Source organism: Muscardinus avellanarius (genome assembly GCF_963383645.1).
Source record: "Muscardinus avellanarius genome assembly, chromosome: 16".
Lineage (NCBI taxonomy): Eukaryota > Metazoa > Chordata > Mammalia > Rodentia > Gliridae > Muscardinus > Muscardinus avellanarius.
In genome coordinates this window covers 32422236-32440276 of record NC_137802.1, presented here as the reverse complement: position 1 = coordinate 32440276, position 18041 = coordinate 32422236, and the positions used below count along the sequence as shown (strand labels likewise).

The 18041-nt window shown below is 49.8% G+C and overlaps 1 protein-coding gene across 3 annotated transcripts in view; it reads right to left on the bottom strand.

Annotated features, from left to right (window-relative positions):
- The window catches only part of HNF1B (HNF1 homeobox B), a gene marked incomplete at both ends in the record, with an annotated part of 63687 nt that extends 46466 nt beyond the window's left edge, over nucleotides 1-17221 (bottom strand). For 2 of the 3 annotated variants that reach the window (XM_080713614.1, XM_080713613.1), the window contains 4 exons: nucleotides 2310-2545; nucleotides 4586-4850; nucleotides 12033-12232; nucleotides 16878-17221. In XM_080713614.1, coding sequence (XP_080569740.1) covers nucleotides 2310-2545; nucleotides 4586-4850; nucleotides 12033-12232; nucleotides 16878-17221 — 1045 coding nt within the window. The remainder of the gene's footprint in view (nucleotides 1-2309; nucleotides 2546-4585; nucleotides 4851-12032; nucleotides 12233-16877) is intronic. The other variant, XM_080713615.1, reaches the window with a different exon arrangement.
- Between the last annotated feature and the right edge of the window lie 820 nt (nucleotides 17222-18041).

Sequence of the window (18041 nt, the reverse complement as noted above, 5' to 3'; positions counted from 1 at the left end):
TAACAAGCAGTGAGGTTGATAATAGTGTGGAGAGGTGGAAAGGTTCACCCACTGGCCCATTCAATCCTCCTGTGCATCTGGTGAGGTGGGCACTGCTTCTCCATATACGGACATTTATAATGTGAATTTCTAACCCTGGCTAGAATGTAAATTTTTAACCTTGGTTAGAGCCAAGGTTCAAAATGGCACCCAGAGAGTCCAGCCTTTGGGTTTGGAGGAAAGACCTTGAGGAACCCTGAGTGAAGATTACGGCAGAGGGGAAGCTGCCACTGAAAATAAGCACAGCCGCCCAATAATTGTTGCTCCAGAAATAGCAGTGGGATCTTTCCCTCCCAGAAAGACCCACAGAGTCCCCAAGATAACCCTGATCCCCGGCTGGTTCTGGGGGCTCCATGCTGGTGCCGAATCTTCCCTTTTAGACAGTGCGCTCCGTGTGGGCGGGGCCGTGTGTCCCAGCAGATTGCTGGAGTGGTGAGCACTCGGTGTGGTTTGCACTGTGGAGAAGCTTGGCGCAGGGGCCGTTGGACCTGAGATGTGGTCTTGTTTGCCGCCATCATTCTGTATAGCTCTCCCAAATCTCTACCTCTTCCCGGGCATCAGTTTTTTTCTTAGAAGTCCCTTTGAGTCCTATCATTTCATGATTTTATATAAGTCCAGCCTCCTGGGGCACCCCAGACCACCCATTTCCAGTGAGATAGGCCCATATGAGGGGTATCTAGTTTGTTTCTTGCCCCTAGTCCCTGCCTTGTTTCTAGTATCAACTCTGGTCCCTCCAGCCTTAGTTCTCTTTCCCTAGGTCCTGGTTAGGATACCAGGATACAGAAAGCCTAAGCTAATGACCCCTTGGTGACCTCAGCACAACCCCAGCTTGTCAGAAAGCTGCTGAGCCTTTGTTTGGCTTGCAGGCGCCCTGACTTTGGTGTGGAGATCACAGGTCCCAGCACAATGGCCATTGTCTTCTCAACAATGCCTCTCACCCCAGCCACGCCCCCTGCAGCTCCCAGAGTCAGCTTGGGGATCAGCAGTACGGTGCACAAGTGCCCTGGCCACACGCCATCGACCACTGCCCTCTCTACACCACTTCAAATTGCCATCATGGGGCTAAGTGACTCCACGATCCTGCCAGCATTCGCCTGGGCTTTCCAGAACACAAACTTTCTCTCTTTCACATAGCTGAGCTCTTCCTTTCTGTAGGAGCAGGATCCAGAGAAACTGCAGCCCAGGCCTGGGCCTCATGCTGGGCACTGTCAGACTCCCACGGACCACTGAAGAGGCCATGCTATGGGCATGGTAGCTCAGAAAAAATAAGCTGCGTGTATATTGACCAGCTGGTGGCTCTGAGCCTGTCCTGGTGACATGGGTCACCTTAACACCTGGGTCAGTGGCTAGACCTTTCCCATGTGAAGGGCAACTAAACAGATAGGTTTCAGAATCAGCCAGGTTACAAACAGTGGCTGGCTTTCCCCAGAGTAGGAGGCTGTGCCAGGCTTTGTCTACATGGGCACCAAAAAGGCCCAGTAAGCACACAGATTCTGGGAAGCCAGTTCTGCTGGAAGATCCAGAGTGCAGGAAAAGGCCAGACCCCAGCCTATGACTCAACACAATGCCCAGCATGCAGGGATGTCTTCCTACAACAAGGATGTGGCATTTCCATCTTGACAAACCCAAACCCCACAGCAGGGACATGGTAGTCCAGGCCCTGGCCAGGGCACACAGCAGGGGCTCCATCGATTTCAGACAATTCATCCTTGCAGAGACTGAGACTGACTCTACCCAAACCCTGAGGGAGCCCAGAAGCCAATTGCAGAGGTTGCCACTATCGTGGTTCTTTTCTAAAGGCCACTGGACCTCTGCTGGAGCAGGAGAGTAGGCTGGGGCAGGACATGGTCAGGGATGGTGGACGGCAGCTGGGATGCTGTTTTCCACCCCAGCGATTGGTGAGGCACCACCGCAAGCCTCTGCCTGCAGCTGGAACCTGCCGTTCCAATGAGGCAGCTTTCCCAGGGCAGTGTGACCAGCTGAGTCAGCAGACCCACTGGGAGAAGAACGGGACAGAGAAAAGGGCAAAGGGCTCCCCGGAGGCCCGGCTGTCCTTTATATGAATGGTTGAGCAGAGCTGGAAGAAACCTGATCAGGGCCACACACACTTTTTATGAGAATATATTGAGCTGGCAAGAGGAGGCCAGCTCAAGGGCCATCCCAAGGCATTTGATCCTCTGAAAACTCCTGAACCAGATGAGACTGGAGGTGGGGGTGAGGGAGGCCGAGAATGGTCAGGTCCCAGGCAGCGAGGCCCAGACCCTGCTTACCTGATAGCTTGTTTGGGGGAGAGGTGCTGGGCTGGTGGTGGGGAGAGCCGTGCGCGAGCAAGGGGTTCAGGCTGTGCGTCTGGTTGGAGCTATAGGCATCCATGGCCAGCTTCTGCCGGAAGGCTTCCTCCTTCCTACGGTTTGCAAACCAGTTGTAGACACGGACCTCAGTGACCAAGTTGGAGCCCAGGCCATGGGCTTTGGAAGGGGAGACACCTCGTTGCAAACACTCTGCCCTGGAATGGACAGAGGGGAGGTGGTGAGTGAGAGGGACTGGGGTGGGGGTTTGTGCTTGGTCCCAACACACAACCATGGTGGTCTTGGTTAGGATGCAGAGGCAGAGGGTTGAAAGGGATATGGGGAAAACCCTGTCCTGAGAGAAGGCCAATCCATGCGGCTCTCTGATGAGCAGGATGGGAAGAAGGCCTTTTCTTAGGTGCACAACCAGCTCTGCTGCCCTGGAAGGCAAGGTTGTAGGACTCTGGTGTGGCTCCTGATGAGAAGAGAGCAAGCTGGAGACGTGGGGTTCAGGAAGAAGGTCTAGACAGGGCCTCCTGACACCTCGTTATTCTGCCATTCTTCCCACGATACAAAAGGCAAAGTCCTTTGCTGGCTCTGTCTTGGGTCCCTTCAAGGCACTACAAGCTGGGCGTGGTGGTGCACGCCTGTGATCCCAGCCCCTGGGAGGCTGAGACAGGAGGACCGCAGGTGTGTGGCCAGCCTCAGCAATTTAGTGAGACTCTCAGCAACCTAGTGGGAGCCTGTTTCAAAACAAAAATTAAAATAAAGGGCTGGGGTTATAGCTCAGAGGTAGAACGGCCTCAGGTTCAATCCCCAGTCCCACAAAACAACAACAAAAAGCACTATAAGAGGCTTCTTGGATTTCAAGGGTTGGACACCCCAGAAAGTTTCCAGGAAAGTCAGATTCCTTTTCGCACCTAAGAACCCTTGTGAAGGGCAGGCTGGGCGGGATATAAAGAAGGGTGCCTGAACATAGGCAGTTTCTACTTTTATGAATGCTAATGAAACGCCAAATTCAGGTGTGAGCACATCTACTGACACCATTGAATGCTGGGGGAATTCTCACTAGCAGGGGACCAGGCACAGCCTGCGGACCCTGTAGCATGCATAGGCCAATCGCTCTGCCTCCCTTGCTTCCAGCGTGGCCTCCCTGGTCTCAGCCTCCACTGCCAAAGTCAGCTGGGCCCAGAGACAGAGAAAGGCCCATGGGCCTTGGCCAGAATAGAGAGCAGGTGTTGTAGAGAGTCAGTATTGGAGTCAGGGAGAACAGAGCAGGAATGAAACAAAAAGATATTCCAAGGATTTCCAATAGTCCCTTAAATTTTTTTTAAATACGCATAGTTATTAAGATACAAAAAGAACTCCGTTAAGTCAGTGTGTGTAGGGTGGGCCAAACACATCTAATTCTTATTCTCCTGCCAAGTCTCCTTTTGGACTGATGGGTGTACAACAATTGGTGGAGGCCAGAGCCAGAGGCTCTGGCAAAGGAACTGTTTTGTCCTGGCCTTTATGGAGGTCAAAGACAGGACTTTAACCTCACCATATGTATGTGTGTATGTATGTATGTATGTGTGTGTATATATATATATATATATATATATATATATATATTTTTTTTTTTTTTTTTTTTTTTTTTTTTTTGGCGGTACTGGGGATGGAACCCAGGGGCATTCTACCTCTGAGCGACATCCCCAGCCCTACTTTTTTATTCTTCATTTTGAAACATGATCTCACTGAGTTGCAAAGGCCCTCACTAAGTAGCTGAGGCTGTCCGCGAACCGTGATCCTCCTGTCTCAGCCTCCCGAATGCTGGGATTACAAGCGTGCGCCACCACGCCCGGCTTAACTTCACCATATTTTATACTAGAATTCTCTAGTCTCCTCCTTAGAATACTAACTCATGGAGGGGGAGTTAGCAAGTATTCCACGAAAGAAAGACTCCATGGGTAGCAATCAAGAAATCTCTGTGAGTTTCTTTTGTCGTTTTCCCCCTTCTCCACCCTCCACAGGGTCCTTGACCACAGGTCTTCTCAGAGCTATTCATAAAGTAATGGCTCTCTAAAAGGAAGTATCCATACGATGTTTTCCAAACTTCTCTATCAACAAATCGGTGCCGTGGAACATACTTTGGGAAACCCCAGTTTAGCCACACTTATCTGGATAACCAGTGTCTCACTCAGCACCCCAGAACCGGGAGATGGATCTCGGGCTCGTGTGCTCGGCTGCCCGCTCAGGCGGGCTTCTGGCGCTGTTACCTGTTGCACTCCTCCACTAAGGCCTCCCTCTCTTCCTTGCTGGGGTTCTTTTGTCGGTCGTAGGCCTGGTACAAGATTTGCTGGGACGCGGGCCCCCATTTGAACCGGTTGCGGCGCATCTTCTTGTTGGTGGGCTCAGAGCAGGCGTCATCGGACTGCCCAGGCCCCTGGCTCTGTTGACTGAACTCTGGAAAGAGAAACAGCAGCTGATCCTGACTGCTTTTGTCTGTCATATTTCCAGAGCTCTGGACTGTCTGGTTGAACTCTGAAAAGAGAAAGGAGTAGATTTGATGGGGCCTGCAGCCTTTACCCGGCAGACAGACAGACAGACGAACGGACAGACAAAGACCCCATAATTCCTCTCCCCTGAGCCTGCTCAGCTAGCGTGTGGGGCCGCAGAGGGGAAGCCTGGTGCCAGGGCCCTCATTGCCCACCTTGTTCCTCCTGCCTTTATGGGAGGAGCTCAACTGGCTCAACTGTAGCCAGATGCCTTTTTTTTTTTTTTTTTTGGTACTGGGGTTCCTCCTGGAAACCCTTCTACATCTGGGCTACACTCCCAGACCTATTTTATATTTTTATTTGGAAACAGGATCTCTTAAGCCAGGGAGGCTGGCTTCGAGCCTGCAGTGATCCTCCTGTCTCCGCCTCCCAAGAGCGGGGATTACAAGCGTGAGCCACCACACCCAGTTTACCAGCTGCCACTTGAAGAAAATTACTTTTTCTTTTCCTTTGATTCACTGGCCCTTGACGTAGCGCATCGCTATAACTCCTGACTTCTGGGACTTTGATGGCAAGGGGGATGAGCTCAACCAAGTTTCAGGCCCAGGGGAACCTGCGCCAAGGTGAAATTCACACACACAGTAGTCAGAGACTGGAAGAGCACTCCCTGCCCTTCCTCTCTCTCCTCTAATACCCGAGGCATCTGCATCCTGACCTTAGGTTCTTAAAAAAATACAAAGGTCAGAATCCTTTAAATAATGCTTTGAAATAAATACACTGCAGCTTTGTATTAGAAAGAGAAGATGCTCTTTAGATCTCAAAATCTGAATTTTTTTCTTCATCCCCAGCCATTTTTATTTTAATTTTTAAATACTTTTATTGATGCATTATAGCCTCACATCATAATGTAGTAAAGAGTGATAGTGACATACTTATTTTTTGTTTTGAAACTGGGTCTCATTAAGTTGTTGAGAGTCTTGCTATGTTGTTTAAGCTGGCCTCAAACCTGCAATCCTCCTGTCTCAGCCTCCCAAGTACTGCGATTATAGGTTTATACCTCCACACCTGGCTCAAGTGTAGTTTCAAAGGTAGGTGTGTGTGTGTGTGTGTGTGTGTGTGTGTGTGTGTGTGTGTGTGTTTTCAAGGGTCAATTTACGAGGGAGACAGTCCAAGGAGAAAAGTCTTATAAATCTACCCACAAATCTGAAATATGGCAGATGCAGAGAATTGAAACATCCGTGGACCTTTCTGGGAATGACGCTGAAGAAGTTAGAGAAAGATCCAAGTCGATGGACTGATGTTTCCTGTCTCTCTGCTTCCCAGACTCCAGGCATATTGTGACTGTCAGTATATTTTTGTGAAAGATGGGAGCTTGGCCCAAATATGAAATTAGATACAGGCTTTATTATGATTTAAATTAGGTTCATGTTCACTTTATTAGTGGGGAGAGTTATTGTTGTCTTCTTCCTCACTACTGCACGAAGCAGGGTTCATCAGGTATAATTAATTCCACTTTACAGATGAATAAACATAGAGGCCAAACAGTCTGCTGAGCACATAATAAATTCATTTCCTAGCTCCTGGGCCTCGTGTTGTAGACCTTGATTTTTATTTATTTATTTGTTTTTTGGTACTGGGAATTGAACCCAAGGGCGTTCTGCCTGTGAGCAGTATCCCCAGCCCTTTTTATTTATTTGCTTTTTGAAACAGAGTCTAAGTTGCTGAGGCTGACCTCCAACCTACTATCCTCCCGTCTCAGCTTCCCAAACACTGAGAGGGTGTGTGCTACTGTCCCCAGCTTGAGCCTTGATATTTTTCTTTCTTGGGTTCTACCTAATGTCATATCTGCAGGTCTCAGAGCACTGGTGGCCACAGCCTCCAGAGCCCTGTGGTAATGAATCTGGATGCATCATTATTTATTTATTTTTGGCACCGAGCTACATCACAGCTCCCTCCCTTTTTGTACTGGGGATCGAACATTCTACCTCTGAGCTACACCCCCAGTCCTTTCTATTATTAATTTTGAAACAGAATATTGCTAAGTTGCTGAGACTGGCCTTGATCCTACAATTCTCCCGTGTCGGCCTCCTAAGTACTGGGATTACTGGCAGGTGCCACCACACCTGGCTATCCCCAGCTCTTTCTAAATTTTATTTGAAGATGGTCTTACTTAGTAACGCAGGCTGGTCTCAAACTTGCAGTCCTCCTGCCTCAGCCTCTAGAGTAGCTGGGATTACAGGGATATGTCACTCTGCCCAGCTGTACCATCTTTGTGTGTGTGTGTGTGCGTGCGTGTGTGTGTGTGTGTGTGTGTGTGTGTGTGTATGTGTGTGTGTCTGAGGATGGAACCCAGGGCATTCAACCTCCGAGCTACACCCCCTATTCTATTTTGATTCTTTACTTTTGAAACAGGGTCTCATTAAGTTGCAGAGGGCCTCACTAAGTAGCTGAGGCTGTCCATGAACCGCGATCCTTCAGTCTCAGCCTCCCAAATGCTGGAATTACAAGCGTGCGCTACCACGCCTGGCTGTATCATTTTTATTTTATTTTTTGCGGTACTGGGGATGGAACCCAGGGAATTCTACCTTTGAGCTACACCCCAGCCCTATTTTTTATTCTTTATTTTGAAACAGGGTCTCACTGAGTTTGCAAAGGGCCTCACTAAGCAGTATACCATTATTTTTAAATACTATCTTTCTTATTACTCTGGACCACTGGATCAAAAATCGTCAAGGTCCAAAAGTCACTCATGTTGGAACCCCCTCTACAATACCCTTCCCAGTGGTCCTCCTGTCTCTTCACCTCCAGCTACTGGGAATTTAGGGCCTAACCCGAGGATCTGCTTTCATCTTGGTCCATCACAAAGGAAGCATTGAGCTCCTGGCTCCCTGGGCATGGGATCCCAGCTGCAGGTGGGGCTGACTTTGGTTTAACCAGTGGCTGACTGGCCGAGTTAACCAGCAGTGTCTCTGGTGGATGGACTGAACTTGTCACTGGAGCCTTTGATTTGGGCCTCACCTACTTTGGTTTCTTTTAGTTTGTTTGTTTGATTAATTATTTTGTGGTCCTTGGGATTGAACCCAGGGGCATGCTACCTCTCAGCTATACCTCCAGCCCTTTTGCTTTTTATTTTATTTGAAACAGGGTCTCACTAGTTACTGAGTCATGCTATGTTGCAGAGGCTGCCCTTAAACCTGCAATCCTCCTGCTTCAGCATCCCAGGTTTGCAAGCGTGCACCACCACGCTGGGCCTCATCCACTTTGAATAATTCTCAGTTCACCTTGGGGCTGTTTTCTCTGGTGCCCAACAATACCTTCAGAGACCTAAAATAGTCTGCTCCGCTTATAAGTAAGAAGTAACTGACTCCTTGAGAGAGCGTGGGGCCCCAGACAAGTTGTGTAACTTCCTGGTCACTCAGCTTCTCCACTTGTGGCATGGGACTGGCTGAGAGCCTAAGGAGCACTAAACAGTGCTTTGGGACATTAACCCCTGGTCAGGACGATGATGCTCCAAATTCCTTTGTGGTCCTACTTTTCAGAGTGCCTCCATGTCTCATTCCATTTGGTCTTCATAGAGGCTGTCTGTGTGGTGAGTTGAGGGACAATTAGGGAGAAAGAAGAAGGTCCCTGCTGGGAGGCAGGCAAATGTGTGCTCAGTGTCTTTTCTTCTTCCTGTGGGCCCTACTGGGCACCTGTAGAATCACTCACGAGCCAAAGCCAGTGTGGAGAGTCCCAAGGACCTCGGCTTGACTTGAGATTTGTCATTTGGACAGAAACATCACAGCACCTAATAAGCCATTTCTATGGTGAGGGTCTGTGGAACCTCCTCTAAGAGTAGCCCTTCATCCAGTTCTCATGGCTTCCCTACGTGAGAAATGTTATTATTTCCATTTTATGGGTGAGGAAGCTGAGGTTCACAGTGATTAAGTGACTTGTCCTAAGTCACATGGGCTTGGGCCAGGAACTAAGATGAGACTCAGTCAGCATATAGACTCATCTGAATAATTAATAATAAAAAATAAACAATACACCTCTAACTCTATTTTATCTTTTTTTTTTGGGGTGGTACTGGGGTTCCTGGTAACCCTTCTACCTCCGGGCTACACTCCCAGACCCATTTTATATTTTTATTTGGAAACAGGGTCTCTTAAGCCAGCGCGGCTGGCTTCTAACCAGAGCCATCCTCCTGTCTCTGCCTCCCAAGCACGGGGATTACAAGTGTGCGCCACCGCGCCCGGCTATTTAGGGTTTTACTAAGTTGCTGCAACTGGCCTAAAACCTGTGATCCTCTTGTCTCAGCCTCCAAGCACTGGAATTACAGGCATATACCACCACACTCGGCCCCAATTTCTCAAATCTGCCTTCTGCGGTGGTAACAAAACTGACTCCTAGAGTCTCATTGTGGTGGGTGTGAGGCATATAGCAGCCACACAGTGGGCTGCCTTGGTCTCTCGTCTGTCCTTGGAGAGCCAGCAGCTGACCAGAGTTCAGAATCCAGCCTGGATCAGCCAGGGGGACTTGCCCACAGGTGCTCAGAAAGGTCCAGATTCTACTGCCTTCCGGAGCTTGGCTCCAGCTTCTCTGTTTTTGAAGAACTAGACATCCCCTCTACCCTCCAGCCCCCACTTCCTTGTGGCTTACTTAGGGGTAGCAGTGGTACAGAAAATGTTCATTGCTTATAAAATTAACTCAGGGAAGTTGGCTTCAGCAGCCTCTTTATAAACTGGGAGCAAGGTTGCGTAAGGAGATTCTATGTGCATAGACGGGCCCTTGAAATGACCAATTACTAGTTTTTCATGAAAATTTATCATCACCTTTTTAAGTTCTCCACCTCACTTTCTCCTTCCACTCACTTCATGCACTGTTTCCCTCTCTTATTTATCTCTTTCCCTATTTTTTTATCCCATGCTTCTGTGTCTTGTATTCATCCTTCAAAACATGATTTTATTTTATTTATTATTATTATTATTATTATTATTATTATTATTATTAATTTTTTTGCTCTACTGGAAATTAAGCCCAGGTACGTTCTACCTCTGAGGTATACCCCTAGCCCTTTTTATTTTTTATTTGGAAACAAGGTCTCACTAAGTTGAAGAGGGCCTCACTAAGTAGCTGAGGCTGGCTGCGAACCTGCGATCCTCCTATCTCAGCCTCCCAAGAACTGGGATTACAAGTGCATACCACCATGCCCAACTATGACATGGTTTAAATATCACCTTCTCTAGGAAGCCCTCCGTGATGTCTCTATGTGATTTTAGCCAGTCCTCTGCTGCCCCTGGTGTATACCTTTATAACAGCTCTTAGAAATCAGCTGTCATTTACACAAACACCCCAAGTCCCCTCCATGCATTATAAGTCCCTGGAGAAAAAGAGCGGTGTGTCTCACAGTCTAGCACGGTCTTTGACATGTAATAGGTGTAGGTATGATATTTTCAGAAAAAGGAATGTTTTGTAAACTTTATCTCATGTGACTTTAAAATAATAATAATAATAATAATAATAATAATAATAATAATAATACTCCTGCCTTTTGAGGCTTTCCTGCCTGTCAGTTCTTTCCTAGGGAACTCTCAGTGAACATATAGGCAGTGCCAAATGGAGATGGGAGGGTCTCAAGAGTCCTCCGGACTTTGGAGACTATGACTCCTGAGAATCTTCTTGAACTTTTCAAGAACTAGAGAGTTGCTTCATTTCAGGAAAAATTCTTAAAGAGCCAGTCACTGTGGGAAGGGGTTGACCCATACTTTAAAAGGCCCCCTTCTCTACCTGGCAGACAGTTCACACTTGGCTTCTTCTAATCTCTCCACGTAATGGTCCCAACAAAAGAGCATACCTAGCGAGACCTTTTTCCAAAATAAAAAATTAAAAGAGCTGGAGGTGTAGCTTCGAGGTAGAATGGCCCTAGACTCAATCTCCAGTAGTAAAAAAAGAGAGCGTGCAAACTACCATCACTTTAGATGAATACCAAAAACCTTGCCTTCCGCTGTGAAGGTCTTTCCAGCCCATGGACACTTAGACAATAAATACTGACACAATCACTTCAGAGCAGGGTGTAACAAAAATAAGAGTTATTTTTAAAAGAGGAGAAAAAAAACACTCTACCCAGAAAATGGTGGAAATTACCATCTTGACAGAGACAGAGACAGGTGAGGGGAGTGACAGCTGATGAAACGTTTCCCTAGGACCCAGTCAAAATAATGAAAACATAATGTCTAAGGACACTTTACTAAATTCAAACAGTATGCTATGGGTCAATGCAGTCCAAACTTCCCTGGACTTCCAAACAGAAATCTCTCAGTATCTTGGTTGAAATAAATCTTGGAATTGAAAGGAAACTTTGGGACATGAGTAGGAATGACAAGAATTGGTGATCAGAGCTCCAAATGCAGGCACAGTTGAGGTTCCCTGCTCAGCCGGAAGCAGCGTCTTCATCAGACAGGGCCACCAGCTGAGGGCCCCAAGCAACTAATTTTGGTAAATATGAGTAAGCATTGTAAATTGCTTCAGGACTCAGTCTCACTCATACCCCTCCCAAAGAACAGAATTGGGTTCCAAATAAATCTATCTATACTAACCCTCATTTCTTTTTTTTAATTATTATTATTTTTGTGGTACTGAGGATGGAACCCAGGGGCTTTTCTACCTCCGGGCTACACTCCCAGACCTATTTTATACTTTATTTGGAAACAGAGTCTCACTAAGTTGCTGAGAGCCTCACTCAGTAGCTGAGGCTGGCTTGGAACCTGTGCGATCCTCCTGTCTCAGCCTCCCAAGCGCGGGGATTACAAGCGTGCGCCACCACCACACCCGGCCCCTAACCTTCATTTCTAAATACTTTTTCCAGCAGGGAAGAAAGTAACGTAATAGCAATTGATACTGTTGACCTCTATGTCTTCTTTGGAAACTCTGACCAGTGGTCATTTATCAAGGGGAGATTCTTGGTTTACTTTGTGGAAGATACTCCACCTCTGTTGCCTAACTTGGTTTCAAAGAAAAGGATGATGGAAAGAAGGATTAAAAAATAAAAATCAAGGTACCTGGCAACTGGTACCTTGCAAGGCATCTGGTTAGGGAGTCAGGGAGGAGTGTGAGAGAAGAAAGTAATCCACACCCGCCCACTGAGAAGCGGCCAGGATGGCCAAATCCACCTGCCAGCTTCCTTATTTTGCCAAGCGCTCAAAAGGGGCTTCTTGATGGAGTCGGAGTGAGAGCGACAGGCACTTACGTCGGAGGATCTCCCGCTGCTTTCTGACGTACCAGGTGTACAGGGCAGCACGCTTCTGGGTCTTCATAGGGGTGCCCTTGTTCAGATGCTGGGAGAGGTGGGACTGGTTCAGGCCCGTGACGTCCACCACCTCCCTCTGGGGGATGTTGTGCTGCTGCATGTAGCCCTTGATCATTTTGGCAGCCCTCCAAGGGTCCTCGCTAGACAGATAAACACAACGATTAGGGGCCTGGTGGGAGATGCTGGGGAATAAATATTCTCTTGCTGGGGGTTCTACCTGCGCTCACACAAAAATGATCTCTTCACCTGTTCAAGCCACAACCTCGGGAGAGCCTTGAGGCCAAAATAAAATCTAAATAAAAGAGGGGTTGATGACCCCTGCACAGATATGCCTTCCTTCTCTTCTGAGATTAGCAGGGAAGAGAAGACAACTGCTCATCCTCAGGAATGAGCCTGGAGCACAAGCATATTCTCTCTCTCTCTCTCTCTCTCTCTCTCTCTCTCTCTCTCTCTCTCTCTCTCTCTCTGTCTCCCTTCCTCCTCTGTCTCTGTCTCTGTCTCTGTCTCTGTCTCTGTCTCTCTCTTTCTCTCTCTCTCTCTGTCTCTCTCTCTCCCTTCCTTCTCTCTCTCTCTCTCTCTCTCTCTGTCTCTCTCTCTCTCTCTGTCTCTCTCTGTCTCCCTTCCTCCTCTCTCTCTCTCTCTCTCTCTCTCTCTCTCTCTCTCTCTCTCTGTCTCTCTCTCTGTCTCTCTCTCTCTGTCTCTCTCTCCCTTCCTCTCTCTCTCTCTCTCTCTCTCTCTCTCTCTCTCTGTCTCCCTTCCTCCTCTCTCTCTCTGTCTCTCTCTCTCTCTCTGTCTCTCTCTCTCTCTGTCTCTCTCTCTCCCTTCTCTTCTCTCTCTCTCTCTCTCTCTCTCTCTCTCTCTCTCTCTCTCTCCCTCTCTCTCTCTCCCTCTCCCTCTCCCTCTCTCTCTCTCCCTGTCTCTGTCTCCAGAAAGAAAAAGCTCTTGTTCTATCTTGCTTTCTCTCATTTTCTGGCAATTCAAGAGACTTAAAAGACATGAGCTTGGGGAATGACTGGACTAATCTTACAATAATAGGGTAGTAGCATCAGTTCTAACTTAAGTTTAGCCTAAACCTCTCCTACATTTTTTCCTTCAGGAAAGGGATCTCAGTCTCCTGTAAAACAGAAGGGAAATGTATGTATCCACCTCCTGGGGAGCAAGGAGGGCTTCTTAGCCAAATATTAAATCATTTTCAGAGTTTTAGAAAAACTTTCACAAATATAAAGACTTTCTTCCTTGGTATTAAGAGTCGCACCACTTGCAAGGCAAGTAGAGTTTAAAAAAATATCCACAGCCCCGCCTCCCAAATAAAACCTAATGGAGATGGGTAATTTCGATTTCGGAGTAAGACATTAACGATCCCAAATGCCTTGCTTTCCTGAATTCTTACTTTTTTTTTTTTCTCTGAAAGGTCAAGGGAAATGAGAAGCAAATGTTTCTCATAAATTTCAGGTATGAGCTAAAAATGTGGTAATTTTCATTTTTATGAACAGGTATAAAAACTTGTATTAATGACTTTGAAGTTTATTTATTTAAAATGTTTTCTAATATTTTGCTTATAGAGCAGGTGACTTAAAATGAGAAAATAAGTCTATAGTATAGAACAAAAGCATTTTTAAAAAGTGATACATTCACTTGTGCTATTAATCTAATGCAGTTACATACTTAACTTTCAAAAAATTCCATACTGCATGTTTGATATATAAAACTTGATAGGATGTAAAAATGAAGGGAAAATTAGTTTCACGATAAAAATTTGCATTGAAACAGAGGCCAAAATAGATACAGTATTGCACCACATAATCAATTTTATTTCTAAATTGTACCTATGTCAGATAAAATGAATTTCATTTCATGAATTAAAAATCTCCAGTAATCAATCTTAGATATTTTATAAACCTTTGAGTAGTTGCAATTATTTTAGCAAGCCTTTGAGTTTAAATTCATGGGAACCCAGGATTTGAAAGAGATGTTTTCGAGAAATGCAAACTTTTCAGATTAATTACGTATAAGTTAATAACGAATTTCTCAAGTTTTATAAAGGTACATTCAAGTAATAAAACGTAACAAAGTGAACAGAAACAGAAAACGTGAATTCCAATTTCAAACGTGGAGAATTCGCCTTGAGAAAAACGACAAATAAGGTAATAAACATTTTAGAGATATCCACGTAACCACGCGGGATCGTTTAAAAGCTTATTTCTGGTATTTCTTTAGCTATTTTTAGAGTAGGAAACACTTTCAGTAGATACAAACAGCAGCTTCAAATTTTAGGGGAGAAGGTACTTGGATTAAAAAAAATTAACACTATCGTTTTAACAGATTTTCTAGCTATTTGTCTTTTCTTTAAACCTCTTCACCTGTGCTCCTGTTGCGAGCCTAAGAAACCTATACAAACGGTGTCATGTTCTAAGTGCGAATGGTCCCGTGTGAACTAGCTCAACAATCGAGATGGTTAAATAAAGACTTTCTTTCTTTCTTTCTTTCTTTTTTTTTTTTTCCCCCAAACCCCTCGAAAACCTTATAAACGCATTAAAAACCTTTCGGCCCGACTCAAAAGACTGCGGCTGGGGTAAGATGGCGCAGTTTCACCTTTATACCTCTCCGACCCAGGAATTTCCGTGTAGTCACTGGAAGAGCCCCGAGAGCAGGTTCCTTTTTTTTTTTTTTTTTTTTTTTAAACCACGGCTCACCTTGCAGGGTCCGCACCTTGCAGGGTCCCCAAGGTGGCAGGCTGCGCCCCCGCCCGCTCGCCGCTCCCTACCCCGCGCCGCTGGGAGGCTGCGGCCCGGCGCCCCGCGCATGGGGACCTCCGCGCCCCTCCAGGTCTCGGGGTTGTAAGGGCGTCCCCGCACTCCACCGAGCGGTCTTTCTTTTTCTTTCCACCTTAGGGGATCAGGGTGGGAAAAAAATAAAAAAATAAAAAAGGGGGGGGGGTTGTGCGTATGCTCCTGGAGCCAGCTGTGCAATGACCTGGGAACCGCTGGCAATTTCTTGAAAAATTACTTTAATAATGTCCATCGCTCCCGAGCGCGGGGGAGGGAGGCAGCACCCGCTTGGGAAAAGGGGGGAAGCCTCGGGGTCTGCCCTGCGTTTCCACTCTGCGAGGCCTGAGCCTCCCGGGCCCTCCCCACGCGCCCTGGGGAGGGGAGGAGTGGGCTGCCGGGCCTGCGGGGTCGGTGGCCCCCCGGGGCGGCCTGGGGGTCCTGGGGGGCGCGCCCCCCTGCGCCCAGCGGGTGCCCCGGGGAGGACGCAGCGTCCGCGTCTCGGTTTCCTTCCTTCTGAGCCGCGTTTACAACTTCACCAATGAATAACCCGCCTCTCTTTTCAACCTAATCGCGGCGCTTTGTGTATCTTTCTGTTGATGATTTATAGAAATAAATTAATAACACCACAACTCCACGTGCTGCAGTTTATGTTACAGCCCCGCGGCGTCCAGCCCCGCGCCGGGCGGGTGCGGAGGGGCGCCCCAGGTCTCCCCCGGCTCTCCAGACCCTCGGGGCCGCCCGCGCCCGGAGGAAAAAAATAAAAGCCCAGGCGGGGTGGCCCGGGCCGGCCGGGTTGGCCGCCAGGCCCGGCCAGCCTCGGGGTGGCTCGGGAGCCCCAGCTGCAGGGAGGGGCGCCTGTCCCGACCCCGCTCAGCCTCTGCGGCTCACACCTGGGCCTCAAAAATCGCGAAGGGAGAACCTCAAGTCTATGAATTATACCTGGACATTTGGGGGGGGGGAACCTAGGAGTCCTCCAGGTTGTCTTGGCTACAGAGCCAGCCGCCAGGTCCCCAGAGCGCAAATTCAATTGCAAGGTCACATCCCACCCCGAAAGCGGTGCGGGAGGGAGGCCGAGGCCGCCCCCCCCCCCCACTTCTGTCCCAACCTGCGAGCCGCGGCGCCCTGGGGTCCGAGGCCGCTCGAGGGGCTCCTTCCACGGCCCGGGAGGGGCCTGCGGCCTCAGGCAACCGCTCGGCTCCGGAGATAATTAGTAACTAGCTGTCAAAGCTAGACGACCCGAGAGGACAGGCCGGCGACCCGCGCCGGGCGAGGCGGCCAGCCTGCCCGCCTCCTCCGGCCGCGCCCGGGTGTCCGCGGCCAGGTGCGAGCGCACACGCCTGGTGCAGACCGAGCCCAAGTCCCGGAGCCCCGGGTCTCTGCCGCACTGACCCATCCTTTCCCCTTCTTGCTTAGATTCGCGGTTTCTTTTGCCCCGCGCGGGTCCTTTCTGAGCTTACGTGCAAACATTTCCCTTTACAAATGCAAACCCGCGTCGGGGATTCGAGGTCACCCACCCCGAGCCTCGCACGGGCGCTGCAGAGGGGGTGCCCGCCAGGAGGCTGCCTCCCGGCCTCCAGCCCCGGTGCTGCCCGGCGCTCGGAAGCCAGGGCCGGCCGCTGCGACCCAGGCCGGCCCGGGCACCCCGGACCTCGGCGGAGCCGGAGAAATGAGTGGCCTCAGGCCCGGGGGTCGCAGTGAGGCTCCCCGGAGAGCGCAGCCGAGTCACCGCACCCACACGCACTCCCAGCGTCGTGGGCAAAGGCTCCACGGCTCGCGGCGTCCGGGCCGAGCCCAGCCCCACGGGCAAGGCTCTGGGGTCCAGGACGCTGGCCTGGGCCGCGGGAGAAGCCCCAGGCCCCAGGGTCGCGGGGCCCAGGGATGGGGCAGGGCCCAGGTGCAGGGAGAGAGCGGAGCGCCCCCCGGACCTCTCTGGGGGGAGGCGGGCCGGCAGAGTGGTCTGGTCCACGCAGGGCCCGGGCTCCAGGGACCCGGCCATCTGCACCTGGCTGGCGCCTACCTGAGCATCCGCTCCACCTCGGCCCGCTGCTCCGCCGCCTCCTCCGTGTTGAGAGCCTGTAGCTCCTTGAGGATGGGAGGGGTGTCATAGTCGTCGCCGTCCTCGGAGCCCTCGTCCCCGGACAAGCGGCCCTTGGCGTGGCCGTTGGTGAGGGTGTGGAAGACTGGCTTGGTGTCGGGGTCGGCCCCGCTCCCGGGGGACAGGGGCAGCGTCTCCAGTTTCACCCCGAAGTTTGGGGATGGCAGCAACTCTTCCAAAGCCTGGACCAGCACCTCCTTGGTGACCCCGGAGCTCAGCAGGGCGTTTAGGAGTTCTTGCTGGAGCGACGTGAGCTTGGACACCATTTTCCAAGGAAGGAAAAAGAATGGGGATGAGGGTGTGGTGGGTGTAGGAGAGGAGGGTGGAGGGGGGTTGTACAAGCGAACCCCAAGTCCGGGAACCCCTCCACCCTTCAGCCTCCGGGCACCTGTGACTCCCGGGGTCCGGGAGTCTCCTCCGAGAGGAGTCAGAAAACTTCTAACTTGCCATGACCGCCACCATTAGGCCATATAAGATATGCAAATTAGTGGGAAGGGCCCGGTTTTCGGCATGATGCAAATGGTGGTGGGGAGGGGGAAAACCGAGAGAGAGGGAGAGCCGAAAGGGCAGTCGTGGGGAGCGCGAGACCCGGGCCGGGAGCGACGCTTGCCTGGCCCCATTGTACTCAGCCGGGGGACTGAAGACCTTTTACTGGTCCTGTTTATCAGCCAAACTTTAGCTGACCTTTGGACTTGTTAAGCAAGAGGCTTGCAGCCTCTGCGAGCGGGTTTTCTACTGGCGGCGGTTCGACTTTAGTCCAGAAAGAAAGAAGAAATCACGGTTCGAGGGCTCAGGTGAGAGCTGGATAAAATTGGGGTGCTTTTAGAAGAAGGCATGGGGGAGGATGCGAGGAGTAGACAGCTTCCGGGCATGGGGTCTGCAGGTGGAAACCTGAGGGGTGGAGGAGAAACTGATTGCTTGGGTCCCGGAGACCCCGGCGGCTGGAGCGGCTTTAGGCCGCAAGAGTGCAAATTGGAGGGGGGCATTTATTTCTACTTGGGTCACCTCTTTCCAGGCCCCAAGCCCTCACTGGCCAGGTGTGGTTGTTTGGATTTGCAGGAGTGCCCGCCTGGGCGACGTAGGCAA